The sequence below is a fragment of the Panthera onca genome, chromosome E2 (genome assembly GCF_046562875.1).
Source record: "Panthera onca isolate mPanOnc1 chromosome E2, mPanOnc1 haplotype 2, whole genome shotgun sequence".
Lineage (NCBI taxonomy): Eukaryota > Metazoa > Chordata > Mammalia > Carnivora > Felidae > Panthera > Panthera onca.
In genome coordinates, this window is record NC_138353.1 from 59,682,171 (window position 1) to 59,696,155 (window position 13,985).

The 13,985-nt window shown below is 58.6% G+C and overlaps 2 protein-coding genes across 4 annotated transcripts in view; both read right to left on the bottom strand.

Moving 5' to 3' along the window:
• The window catches only part of SLC7A5 (solute carrier family 7 member 5), a 32,745-nt gene extending 31,042 nt beyond the window's left edge, over positions 1-1,703 (bottom strand). Inside the window, exon 1 of the mRNA XM_081791585.1 lies at positions 1,085-1,703. Within this exon, the coding sequence (XP_081647711.1) occupies positions 1,085-1,628 (544 nt within the window). The 5' untranslated portion in view covers positions 1,629-1,703. The remainder of the gene's footprint in view (positions 1-1,084) is intronic.
• A 10,534-nt stretch (positions 1,704-12,237) lies between these two features.
• The window catches only part of CA5A (carbonic anhydrase 5A), a 45,600-nt gene continuing 43,852 nt past the window's right edge, over positions 12,238-13,985 (bottom strand). Inside the window, exon 7 of one of the 3 annotated variants that reach the window (XM_081791344.1) lies at positions 12,238-13,140. In XM_081791344.1, coding sequence (XP_081647470.1) covers positions 12,760-13,140 — 381 coding nt within the window. In that variant the 3' untranslated portion in view covers positions 12,238-12,759. The remainder of the gene's footprint in view (positions 13,141-13,985) is intronic. The other 2 variants (XM_081791342.1, XM_081791347.1) reach the window with 2 other exon arrangements.

A 13,985-nucleotide genomic window follows, 5' to 3' on the forward strand; every position in this document is an offset into this window, starting at 1 on the left:
GGTCTCGGCAAAGCGTGTGATGTCAGGCAGCCGAGCAGAGCTGCACGTGGGGCTCTGCTTCCTGGACTCCCCACTGTAGGAAACGTGCCTCCCCCTACACTCCAGCGTGGCTCCCGTGGGAAACCCGGTCCACACACGCCAGAATCCCCGTGGCACCAGCAGGCACTGCCGATCAGAAGCCACTCCCAGTAACGGCCCGGTCCCTGAGTCTCCTGGCTGGGACCCCGGCCCTGAACGCCCAGAGCCCTGCTCACCCTGGACCTGTACCCACTATCAACGTTCGGGCAGATCCTCAAATCAGGCGGCAGGCAGTTCTGGAAGGCTGGCTGCTTCCCCCTTGCAGGGCCCCTAAGAGGGGGGCCAAGGGGCGGGTGTAAAAAGCACCCCCAGCCGAAAAGGACAGGAAAGTCACATGGCATTTGGTACAAATGATTTCTTTTGAAATCCCACGAGAAGACTTTTGGAAAGCACTCATGGGTGAAGAACGAACCAGGACTGTGCCCACCAACATACCAAGACCATGCCCAACATTAGGAATATGACCAGGGGCTGTTTCTCTGCACAGCTTGGGACCCCCGAAACCCACCCTCCACCCCCAACACACACAAATCTAATTTGCTGCCAACTCCCCCACATTTACTACTTACTTTGACACTGCTGCCCAAACCAGCAACTCAGAATTCTGTCCCCACCGGTTTTGTATGAGCCAGCCTCTGCTGACTCCTGATAAGCCGCTTTGGAGAGCAGAAATGAATGAATTTTTTTTTTTTTTTCTTTAACTACAATTTTTGTGATAAGCGGTCAGCACTGAGAACCTCAAACGGTAAATACGTTTTCAGACACTACCCGGAGCGGACGCTATCCAGAGGCAGGGACGTGTGCTCCAGCCTCTGAATGAAGCGGCTGAGGAAGGGGAACGTCCCGGGGACCCTGAGGGCGGGGACCCTGCTGACTCACCGTTGATTTCCCAAGGCACACGAATGAATGAGACCCACGTGGGTTCTGGGAGCGGCGGCCTCGGCCGCGCGGCGCGGGGCACCCCCGCCCCCGCCGCCGCCACCGCCACCCCGAGGTCGGTACTTACGCACGCAGAGGCAGGCCACGAGCTTGGCGGCGTCCTCGGGCACCGGGCAGGTGGGGAAGAGCGGCTTGAGCAGGTAGGTGGCGAAGACGAGGGCCACGATGTACTGCGAGGAGGGCCGGATGATGAGCAGCTCGATCCAGAGCTTCAGGAAGGCGGGCAGCGAGCCGTAGACCTCCAGCATGTACGCGTAGTCGCCCCCCGACTTGGTGATGGTGGTCCCCAGCTCCGCATAGCAGAGCGCCCCCACGATGGAGAAGACCCCGCACACGGCCCACACCACCAGCGCCAGCCCGGGCGAGCCCGCCTCCTTGAGCACGCCGGTGGGCGTCACGAAGATGCCCGAGCCGATGATCGTGCCCACGATGATGGCCACGCCGTTGAACAGCGTGATGCTGCGCTGCAGGGTCACGCCCTCCGCGCCCTCGGCGCCCTCCGCGCCGTCCCCGCGCCGCGCCGCCAGCATCCGCTCCCGCGCCTGCCGCTCCTCCTCCTCGGCCGCCGCGGGGGCCGCGGACGCGCGCCGCTTCGGGCCGGTGCCTGCCATGCCGCCGGCCGGACCACGAGGCGCGCGCGCCACCGCCGCCGCCGCCCAGCGAGGACCCTCTCCCGGCGCTGCGTCAGGCCCGGCGCTCCGCCCCCTTTATACGCGGCCGCCGCCCCGCCCCCAGGCCCCGCCCCCGCCGCGCGGCCTATCCGCCTCGCCCGCCGGCGTCAAGCGGCCCCGCCCACGCGGCGCCGCGAGCGGGCTGCACCTGCGAGGACCGTGAGCCGGACGGACGGAGGGCCCGGCGCCCCCGACCCGGGCTCGGGGCTGCGTGACGGCGGCTCAGACGAGGCCCGCCCGCCTGCCCCGCCGGAGGGCGCTCCGGCCTGGTGGGGCGCGGTGGGCCGAGGTGATGGGGCCCCCCCGCCCCCCCCGCGCCCACCGCCGCAGCCTGCTCCTCCCGCGGGCCTGCGGGGTTTGAGGGTGTCCGGAACCTGCCCTCCTGCGGGAAGCCGACTGGTGGTCCAGTTGGGGACCTGGGAGTGGGGGGGGGGCTGAGTCACGGGGCGAGTGAGCGGAGCTTGGAGAAGAGGGAGCCGCCGGGGCACCGGAGAGGCCCACTCGGTTAAGGGTGGACTCGTAAGATCTCCGCTCAGGTCGGGATCTCACAGTTCGTGGGTTCAAGGTCTGCGGCGGGCTCTGCGCTGGCAGCACGGAACCTGCTTGGGATTCCGTCTCTTCCTCTTTCTCTGCCCCTCCCTCCCTCTCTCTCAAAATGAGTAAATAAACATTAAAAAAATAAAAAGGAGGGGACCAAGGCCACATTCTGGATCCCTTCCTGGGCTAACAATTAACCATCTTAAGGGGGATCTCCCTGACAAAGAACAGAGTCCAGGGCCGCGCAGCTCTGAGAAGCCGTGACTCGGGCTTTGGGAAACCACGAGTCTGCACAGGCCCACTTACATTGACCTGATGGGGCATCTCTGGAAGGAGCAAAATCCCAAATCCCAAATCCCGCGGGAATTCGAGGCAGGCGCGCGTGAAGAGCCTGTAGTCCGTAGGTCCCGAAGAACCCAAGAATGGCTGCAAGGTAGCTAGTGGTCAGGAGCGGGGAGGATGACAAGTCACACCAGGCCTGGAAGCAGGAAAGGATCGAAAATGCGCGCTGATTCAACTGACATGCGCGCCTGCCAGCATCCCATCTTGGGGGAGTTTAGCCAAGGGGCGTGGCTCTGGACCACCCTCACCCAGACCCCCTCCGCCCCCCCACGGCAGCTGTACACGTGCAGTGCCAGAACCGAATGAAATCCTGGCCTCCTAAAGATCACACAGCACAAATATTAACTGGCAAGACGTTGTCCAAACTGGTGGCTTAGGGGAAAGAAAACAGTCTCTCCGCTTTTGCTCTTCCCGCTGTCCTTCCTGAGCAGGAGACCCGACTACCGATGGCTGAGCAAACTTACTGAGCCCATGTGAGGCGCCAGGCGCTGTGCTGAGGCTTCCGTGGACACATTCTGATTGAGAGCCATTTTGTAGCTGACAGACAGGCTGGACCGGGTTATGTAACTTATCTGACCAGTAAGTGGGCCGGGACCTACCCTTCTGACCACCCCTGAACGTCCGTGGACTTCTAGTCCTTCCTCCACCCTTCTTCCTGTGGTTTATTCACCCCTAGACTGATGTTAAATGTCTGTTTCTGTCACTCATAGCTGCTAAAACTCGGCCACCTCGAGATGCATTTCGGTTTCTCAAGGAAGGCGATCATTTAGCAAAGATCTAAGGCAAGGTCCCAGGCACCTCGTGTGCATTCACACAGCAGACACCTGCAGGGCATGCGCCCTGTACTGGGTGCTGCCCTGGGCTCCAGGCACATGACCGGGAGGACCTCCCTCCTCCAACAAGACAGAGGCGATCGATAATCACACACAGAACTGTAAAGCTGCAGCCCTGATAAGCCGACGGCACTACTAGGACCTGGAGAGCTGGTCAGGAGGAACCAGACCGGTCCGATTCAGCTTTCCCGGGAAAAGAATTAACGAGAGAGGCAGAGGGACCCACGTGTGCCCGGGGGTGTGCACACGCGCTTGGGTGCGGGGCTCCTGAGAGGATGTGGGAGACCTTCATAACCTGGAAGGGTTACAACGCCCCCAGGAGCGCGTTCAAGCTCCCCCAGGATCCCAAGGTCCCGCTGTTATGCGACACTGTCTGTTGGTTTTCATGTAACGTCCTAGACTCCCTCCTGCAATCATGCTTTGGGATATACATATCTCAGAGTTCTCTGATACAAGTTGAATGAAATCTTAAAACACCTTACTCGAAACCTGACTCTAAAATCTTAGCAAAGGGTGCCATCTGCTGGTGGCGTCATTAAGGTGCTGTTTGCCCCTACAGATTCAAAGGAACTGCTGCCCCAACAAAGGTCTTTTCAGTGGCAGCCAGCGCTAGCTTCTAATTTGTTAAAAGCCGTGTCGTTTATCCTCGTGAGGGCTGGTGGGGAGAATATCTTGAACATTCTACGGAGGAAAGTTCGGGAGTTTCTGTCAAAAGCCTTAAAGCCGTGCGCCCTCTACTCAGTAATCCCCTTCTGGGAATTTCTCTAAGGAAATAAGGAATGTGCTGTATTTCTGGCTACACGGTTGTTTATTATAGCTTTATTTTTTTTTTTAATTTTTTTTTCAACGTTTTTTATTTATTTTTGGGACAGAGAGAGACAGAGCATGAACAGGAGAGGGGCAGAGAGAGAGGGAGACACAGAATCGGAAACAGGCTCCAGGCTCCGAGCCATCAGCCCAGAGCCTGACGCGGGGCTCGAACTCACGGACCGCGAGATCGTGACCTGGCTGAAGTCGGACGCTTAACCGACTGCGCCACCCAGGCGCCCCAGTTATAGCTTTAAAACATAATGGCAAATATCGGAACTAAACCAAACACCCAACAGACTTGCTTTGGTAGATGCTGCTGTACCCACATGTGGATACAGTGTAACTATTAAACATCAGGATGTGAAAGAATCTTTTCCTGGAACAATGTGTTCCTGACTTATTGAAGAGGACGTTGCGATATAACATCCCAAAGCCCCATCTGACGGGTGCTCTGGTTAAACTGGGGCCCCGCTTCCATATTTTTGAGAACTGGGAGACCTGCCATCTTGGAGGCACATCGGTTCGTGTTTCTCAGGTGTGGGGTGTAACTGGGCGTCTAGGCCACTGCCTCGTGTGGGAAGGAATGTTTCCCAGGGCCTCTTGGAACAGGGAGGATCGTCCTTGGAGAAGCGGAACCGCCTTGGAGGAAAACGTCCTTGGTGCTTCATCAGGGCGGAGCTGTGTCTCCTGTGGGGCTTGTAAAGGATGACCCCTTTTAGGTGGCTCCTCTCCCCTGTTCCGAGCCTCCTGGGAGGAGAGATCCTGTCCCAGGCCCCCGGCTGCGGGAAGATAGGCCGGGCGCTGGGCCAAGGGAGCAGTCGCTCTGCACTCTGCGAACTCTTCCTGCTTGCTTTCCGAACTCTCTCCTGTTCCCTGCAAAGCTGCCCTGGCGTTCGGGTTCCTGGTTGCAAAATGTGGGCTTTGGGGGCGGGGGAAAGGGCGAAGGGAGTCAGAAGGCACAAACTCTGTCGTAAGTGCTGGCAATGACGTGGACAGCAAGGGGCTGGAGTTAGTCAGTGTGGTGTATTTGAAAGTCGCTAAGAACGCAGATTTTTTTTTTATTAAAAATTTTTTTTTAATGTTTATTTATTTTTGAGAGAGAGAGAGACAGAGTGTGAGCTGGGGAGGGGCAGAGAGACAGGGGGACACAGAATCTGAAGCAGGCTCCGTCCAGGCTCTGAGCCGTCAGCACAGAGCCCGACGTGGGGCTCGAGCTCACAAACCGTGAGATCGTGACTTGAGCTGAAGTCGGATGCTCAACTGACTGAGCCATCCAGGCGCCCCACAGGAAAGAAAGCAGATCTTAAAAGTTCTCATCAGAAGAAAAAGATAAAAATCTTTCATGTCAGGCATGCATGTCAGAAATGTAATAAATATTATGTATATATACATATATGTATAATACGTACATATATACATATACAATATACACATACATATACAATATGTACAATATAATATGTAATAGGTATTAAAACTAACTAATAAAAGTAACCAATATGGAAATGTTGGGGTTTGGAGCTGACGGCCAAGAAAGAATTCTTGAGATGTCTTTGGTGCAAAAGGCGGTTTTATTAAAGCACGGGGACAGGACCCGTGGGCAGAGAGAGCTGCAATGGGGTCGTGACAGGTGACTGATCGTACGCTTTCAAGTTGGGAGGGGGTCAAGGACAGCACAAGCCTCCAAGGTATTTTGGAAGCAAGGTTTCCAGGACCTTGAGGGGGGGTAGCTATTGCTAGGAAAAGGTCATTTATTACCGTTTAGTCAAAACTTAGTCATGAGATCCTTCTGATGTGTATTAGGGGGCCATATGCTTGCAGGATGATCGCCAGCATATATCTTGGGGGCAGAGATACAGGAAGTTTCCAAAGGACTTTGTATTTGTTGAAGGAGACTAATGGGATCCTGGGAGGTGGGGGGCGGGTGAAGATCACCTTTGCCCTTAACCAAGTGTCGTCATCGAGGCAGCTGGGCTCCTGGAGGAATGTTGCCCTGCCCGTCCCAGGGACTTGTCAACCGACTGTGGGCAGTAAGGGAATGTAATTTTTTCTTTTGCTTTGTTTCCCACACCAGTAACTCTGTGAGGTGATGGGTGCTAGGTAGACGTACCGTGGCGTCGTTCGGCAGGACATGCAAACGGACCATGACACCGAGCCCCCGAAACTAGTCACTGTGCAAGCGCATCATAGCTCAGTACAGCTGGGGGTGGGGGGTGGGGAGGTCCACGGCAGCAGCGGAAACCTCACTTCAGACTCAGGCTTCCTGAGCCTACCCCCAGGCCCCACGTCTACTGGGCCACCAGCTCCAGGAACTGGGCAAATCTGGCCCCCTCTCTGGGCCTCAGTTTCCTGTGCTCTCGGTGCAGATCGTAGCTCCTACTACAAATGAACTAACGCGCGCAGGGCACCGAGAGCAGTGTCGTCACAGAACAAGTCCCAAGCAGCAGCCGCCAGGCGTTAATAGTGGCTAGAAAACAGCAGCTTTGCTGAATTATACACCGAAATGGTGACGGCAGCCACCTGCAGTGCGTCCGCACACGGTGGGGGGGGTGGGGGGGGTGGGTGGGTTGTGTTACATGCAACTTCTTATATTTCCCTGTTGTTCCCGAACTTTCTTCCCGAAGGCCCCACGTGGCAGATCCCCAAAGCCGAAAGGCAGTTTCCCACGACACACGCCAGCCACCCGAGTTCTGCTTCCCTTTCCAAGCCGAGTCGCACGTCACTTTGCCAAGCCTGGCCCGCGACTCCTCCCCGGGGGGAAGCAAGTAGGAGTCTATGCAAAAGTCTCGCCCCTGCTCACCTGGCTTCGTCTCTGACTGCCCTTTTCTGATACCAGGGTTTGGCCTCGGAAAAGAGTTCGGCCCCCTCGCCCAGAGGGCGTCGAGGGCCTTACCAACCTTGCATCCGCGGAAGTGGGTTATGTGTGTTTCACAAATATTCCAAGCACGAGTCGTCACCAAGCGTGCAGTTCACTTAAAGCAAGCCCACCGTCCCCGAAGGTGAATAAAACTCAAAATGGCAAAATGGACCGGGAGGCTGCGTTTCCGCCTCGCACACAGGCCCTCTGCCCCGGCAGACAAGGGGCTCGCTTTGTGTCACGGGGTGTGAGGTGCTTGGACCTGGGCGGTCCTCCCCGGTGTCCTTGCTCTCACCCAGACTGCCCTTGCTTAAATGCAGGCCGACGGGCTAGTGGCCTGGCTTTAAGAGGAAGCTCCAGCAGTGTGACCGGGAGCCCCCCTGGGCCTCGGCTTCCACATGTGTCAAAAGGGGGAAACAGTAGTGATCATTCGAGGCGCACATGAGCTAAGTACGCACGACAGGTCGCAGAGCGCCAGAAAGCAGAGTGGCAGCCGACCCTCCCCCACAGGTCCACCTGTACTGTCGTCCTGACGACCTTTCCGGGGAAGCTGGCTCAAGTTGGCCCCGGAGGGAATCGGGTGACCCTTTGTTGGTTAGTGCAGTGTGAGTCTGCTCGCTTCTCAAGGGCTGTGCTAACTTTTTCTTTTTTTTTAATGTTTTATTATTTATTTTTGAGAGAGAGAGAGAGAGACAGAGAGAGAGAGAGCGTGCATGCATAAGCAGGGGCAGGGCAGAGAGAGAGAGGAGACACAGAATCCGAAGCAGGCTCCAGGCTCCAAGCTGTCAGCACAGAGCCTGACATGGGGCTCGAACTCACGAACCGAGAGATCGTGACCTGAGCTGGAGTCAGACGCTTAACTGACTGAGCCACCCAGACGCCGCCCCCTCCAGATTTTTAAATGTTTATATATTTTTGAGAGAGAGAGAGTGCGAGTGGGGGAAGTGCAGAGAGAGAGAGAGAGAGAGAGAGAGAGAGAGGAGGGAATCCCAAGCAGGCTGTGGGGCTTGGTCCCACAAAGAACCATGAGATCGCGACCTGAGCCGAAATCAAGAGTCGGCTGCTCAACCCACTGAGTATTCATAATTCTAGCGGATCTTTCCTCCTTTTGAACTCACTCTTTTTCCCAGGAAAGAGCAGAAAATCCTTCCCTGATGTGGAAGCTTGCCTCCCACCACTCCCCCATCTGTCTATTCTCAGTTGCGTGAGAAATACCTGTGTTCTTTTCACAAAGTAAGTGTCCTTGCTTCTTCCGGAAATTTGTTTTTAAAAGCCACGCTTTTGTTGCGCTCGGCTGTGAGCTTTTCCCGTCTGCGTACTTGACGAGGTGGGACGCCGCCCCCCCCCCCCCCCCCCCCACACCATCCAGGGTAATATCTGAAATGAAGTTCTGTTTCTGAGCCCACGTGTGTGTGCGTGGCACACGCGTACCGAGTGTTCAGCCGGGGCCAGGACGTGTAGACGCTGTGTGCTGTTTGAGTCCCGCAACAACATCATTAGGCCCTGTGGGTGGTCCCCGTCTGAGCCTGGCGAATCAAGGTGCAGCGAGGTCAGCAGGTGGCCCGGCCCAGCTTCAGACGCAGGCTGGGCCTCAGATCATAGCTGTGACGCGGTGGGCACACAGAGCGCGTCTCACACGGGCAGCCATGCCGTCCGCCCTGGGGCCGCGCTGACAAGCACGGGATTCTTCTGGTTTAGGGGAGCTTTATTCCGCTGCTGCCGGAGGCTCCCGGCAGCCTCGCTGCGCTTGGGTGGGAACGCGCCCACCCCGGCAAAGATCGAAGAGCGGATCGCCTGACTCCTTCCCAGAGTGTTTTTGGCTCCATTCAAATGCTCAGCAAGGCCACCCGACCGTCTCAAGTTCACAGGGGTGGGGATGTCAAGTCTCTGTAGCTCCGGGGGGGGATCCAAAGCCCTGGGAGCTTCCGGGTAATAGAAGCAAAGTTAGAGATCGCGGGGCTGGGTTTTCCTGAAGGGTTCCAACCAGGTGACAGCACAGGTTTGCCTGTGTTTTAGGCACTGGGCTTGGGCCTCACTTCTCAGCCTTGGCCCCAAGCGTGGCCTGGTCGATGTGCTCAGAAGAGCGCCTGATCCTTGAGGATTATGGGCCCCGCATCCCAGCTGAGCCGCAGCTGGGACTAGCGCCTGACCAGAAGGGCGTTCTTCCGGGGACTTGCGGCCGACGGCTGGTGAGGTGCCAGGCTCCGCGATCGGACGTTCCTTCCAGCACCGGCTGAGCTGGGATGTGTCAGAGGAACCGTGAAAGACGTGATTCTAGCACTACACCCATCACATCCTCTGATGTGGACACTTGTCCAGGCGGGTCACTTCTCCGGGTGTGGTCGCTTGTCCGGGCGGGGTCACTCGCTTGACCATGGGCGCTTGTCCGGGCGGGGTCACTCGCTTGACCATGGGCGCTTGTCCGGGTGGGGTCACTCGCTTGACCATGGGCGCTTGTTCTCCGGGTGTGGTCACTTGTCCAGGCATGGTCACTCGCTCAGCCATGGTCACTTGCTTGGGGGGTGGCCTTGTCCCGTCCAAGCGTGGTCACAACCCACTGAGCGTCCCAGGTGCCCCAGAAGCTTTAAACTCCCAGCGACCTGATAGCCCCATAGCCAGTTGGTGTTAACGCCCCCCACCCCCGGCCTCTGGCACAGTTAATCACTCAACCCAGTCAGGCCTTCCCCCCAAACAAGAGGTTTGGGTTTGGGACTCGGGGCTTCTCCCGGGGTTTATGCCAAAGGCCCGGACTGACAAGTCACAGGGCTGGCTGGACATTTTGGTCCTAGTCTGATTTCTTCCCATGGATAATATGCAACCGATGCTGGGCTTCTATCCTGCACCTCCTCGCACAGGCTCGTCTGGGAGGTGGCCCCCACCCCATTTCACTGATATGGGCTGAATTGTGTCTTCCCCTAAAACGATGGATAGAAGTCCTACCCTCCCCCGCTCCCCGGACCTCAGAGCGGGACCTTATTTGGAAATTGGTCGTTGCAGAGGTAACTAGGGAAGATGGGGCCATCCTGGAGCAGGGTGTCCCCGACCCAAGAGTGACTGGCGTCTCTACAAGATCAGACACAGTGAAAATGGAGGCAGAGGCTGGAGTGAAGCTCCAGGATGGCCAGGGAGCGCTGGGGCCGCCAGAGGCGGGACGAGGCCTGATGGTTCCTCCCCTGTTGGCTTCAGGGGGCGCGCAGCCCTGATTTTGGACTCTGGGCGCCAGAACCCTGAGAGAAGAAACTTCTGTCGCGGAAAGCCCCGAGCGTGCTGCCTTGTTGTGGCCCTAAACCCGTCCCTGAGATACCGTAGAGAGAGAGTAATCTCTGCCTGGGCCCCTTCTCGGCTCTGGCCCTTCATGCTGGGCTGTCAAGGGCGCAGGGAGAGCCAGCCTGACCTGTCCACGCCACATCCACGTCACCTCACCGAGCACCTGTGGGTCCGTGTGCCCCCAGCTCCGTGGAACACCGCCCTTCCCTGCCGCACCTCTGAACCAAGTGGGCCAAAGGCGCCGGCAGCTGGGAGAGCACGTCCGTGCAGAATCAGCTTCTGGCTGGAAGGAGGGACGGACAGACAGAGGCGGGCACGGAGGCCCCGCCCGGCAGCCTCCACGACGGGGACCTGTAGATGCAGATGCGAGCTTGCAGGTCGTGGGGACACAGAGTCTCTCTCCTCAGACAGGCCACCTCCGGGCCATCTCGCACCTTGAATTTTCCTCGATCCCGGAGTGCAGGGGTGGGGAAGGAGGTCGCTCCCAGAGGTCAGCGTGGCTCTGGGGGCCAGCTCGGGCCCGCAGGAAGGAAGCGGCAAGGAGATCTGTCCCGTTCCCGTCACCAATCCCATCCCGAGTGAACACGGACGGCGGTAGGAAGGTCTGGGCTGCCTCTGCTCCCCACGCACGGGCAGGCAGCAGGACGGGCCTCGGGACGAGGTCCTGCCCACCACGTCTGAGAGGCGACACCATCGCCCCAGAGCCACTCCGCTCCCCGAGGCCCACGGGGCTGCGCCTGCCTGCTGAGGGTCTGACCCCGGTCATTTCCACCTTCCCCACTCAGCGGTGCAGGGCACACAGCCATCTGGTTTACTTCACTTGGCCCTCCTGAGGTTCTAGAAGTGAGTGAGGAATGGAGACACGGAAAGCGTAGCTGCCACCACCGGAGGCCACTGAAAACACGCAGCCAGAGCTGGGGGGGAGGTCCCTCCCCCTCTCCCCTCCGCCTCTGCCCCAGCCTTCCAGGCCGAGCGGCACACCAATGCCCTGACCTCACCCTTGACACCCCCCTTTCTCCGGATCTCACAGCCGGGGGGCTGAGACCACGGTGCAAGTGTCTCCAGCATCCAGTGCCTTCCGTCCCCACCGCCAGCGTGGTTCACCAGTGAGCCGCGTCTGGAACGTGGGCAACGCGCGCCCGGTCTGACGCTCTCCCTTCTCCCCGCAGAGCAAAGTCCCACCTTCACGTGGCCCCGAGGCCCGCCTGGACCTGGCCCCTCTGAGCAGATCTCTGCCCTTCCCTCCTGCCGCTTTGCCCTTGTTTGCTTCATCTGGCCATGCTGGTCTCGCCGATGCTCTGGAACGTTCCAGAACCGTCTCCCAGTATCTGCAAGGCTCACCTCCTCACCTCTTGCAAATCTTTGCTCGGATGCCAGCTTCTCAGGGAGGCCCACCCTGACCCCAGCGCCTGGCTCCCTGCCTCCACTTTGCATTTTCTGGAGCCCTGGTCACCTCTAGCGTATCATATCCCACATTTATTCCACCCCGCCTCCGTGCCGTCTTCCCCGCTGATGCGGGCTCCACCGGGGCTGGGCCTGGTTTGCCTTGTTGTTGGATTCACTGGTGTATCCCAGCTGCCTTGCACACTAACTGGAACATACTGACGGGAGGTGTTCGGTAAGTGGTTGCTGGATGTCGATCGGAGAGAAGCTGTGTGCCTCGTTAGGCGATCGCGGGTATACGCGGAAAGCCTGAATGGCGTGCCTGCTGTTTGATGTTCGTGCCTTTGATTTGTGTTTGTGTGTTCAGGGACCTAGAACACCCGTAGGGTGGCCTTTCTGGATTTCCAGGATTCAGTAAAAAGGATCGGAAGATTTTGCTTTACTTAAAAATAGTTTCTCTGTTTCAGGGCTGCTAAAAAAAAAAAAAAAAAAAAATCCCAAAGCGACACAGGAAATTCGGACAGAATAATTGAAAAAGTACACAGCTTTAATCTTCAATGCAGTAGTCTGTGAACATAATCTGAAGTATGGCGGAAACAGAAGAGCTTTTTTCCTGTTGACAGGCGTGCTGACATTTCCACGGGCTCGGGGCCGGGCATTTCTACGGCTTAGCCTCGGACGGGCACGCCAAACGCGTGGGTAGTCGACGCGTGCACAAGCTGAGTCTCACACCGAACTTGCTCCCGCCCTGTCCTCATCCCGCACCCCACGACCCGGCACGAAGCAGGGCTAGGGCTGATGTGTGTGCCCGGGGCGTCGCTCTTATGATTCTGCAGAGTCCGGAGAGACCCACGCTCTGGGAAGCCACGGTTGTCAGAGCTCCTCGCTCAGGCCACTTGGCTCTTCCTCTCCCTTTTGGGCACAGCGGTCGCTGGGCAGATGACACACAAACCAGGTCAGGGAGAGGACTCAGGGCCGAAAGGCAGATGTGGGGAGGCGAGAATGTAATTCTGTACCTCAGAAATCTCCAGGAGGAGATCATTCACCACCCTGCACGGTGCTTTCTATGCTGAGCGCCGAGGACCTGGCTGCTCCAAGCTGTCCATGCTGTTCCAAGTCGGCTCGTGCTGTTCCCTTCTACTCCATACTGCTCCATGCTCTTCCATGCTTTAACATGCTGTTCCATACCGCTCCATACTGCTCCATGCTGCTCCCAGCTGCTCTGTGGCGTTCCACGATGCTCCATGCTTTCCCATGTCTGTTCCGTGCTTTTCCATGTCTGTTCCATGCTGCTCCGTGCTGTTCCATGCCGCTTCCCACTGCTTCCCACTACTTCCCACTGCTTCATGCTCTCCCTCGCTCGCCTTCCCACACATCCATAGGACACGTGGTAGCAGGAGAGGGGTAGCTCTCTGGGGAGGTGCTGAGGAAACAATCACAGCAGAGCAGGCACTTGGGCTGAGCCCGGCGATCGAAGTTTTTGAGCGGAAGCAGAAGGGAAGGGCATTCCCGAGAGAGGGAACAGCATGCCCGAAGGCGCCGAAGCAAGAGCACGCACGGCTGACGGGGAGATGGCGCCCGAGCTTCGTGGGTTGGGGCGCCTCGCTCGGTCTCCGCAGAACGAGCGTTTATTCTGTGCTGCGAGTCAGCGGGTACCTGGGCGCACCACCCTCGCGGGGGACACGCGGGGGACCAGCGGACCGGCGCGAGCCCCGCGGACGGGAGGAGCGCCCCGTCCGGGCTGCAGGGAGGCCCGTGGTCAGGGCAGAGGTGAAGAAGGGGAGGACGACGAGCGACTCACACAAATGGCCCGGGGACGGCGGTGCGAGCCGAGAGAACCTCGCACACAGGGGGCAACGCGGGAGGGACCTGGGGTGCGGGTCTCACAGGGAGAAGCTTGTGCTCAGTTCTGAGGGTCAAGGAGGCCCCGGTGTGGAGGGGGAAGCACAGTCAGTGGTCCGCTGACGACCTGCGCCGCGGAGAGAAGAGCGGACCGGCTGTGAGCGGGGGCGTCTGGGCAGAAGGGGCGACGGGGAGAGGCTGGCGGCACAGCCGGAGGCGAGGCAGCCCGGGCAGCGGCACGGAACGCGGAGGACACAGAGCGGATCTGGAGCACGTGACGAGCCAGGGCTGCCGCCTGCGGGGCCCGTGGCGCCTTGGGTGCAGGGGGGAGTGGGGGGGGGGCAGGAGCTGCGAGGGGCTCCCCGAGGCTGGCCTTAGTGCCGGGGGCGGGTGGAGGTGCCCTTGACCGAGATGCAGACGGCGGGC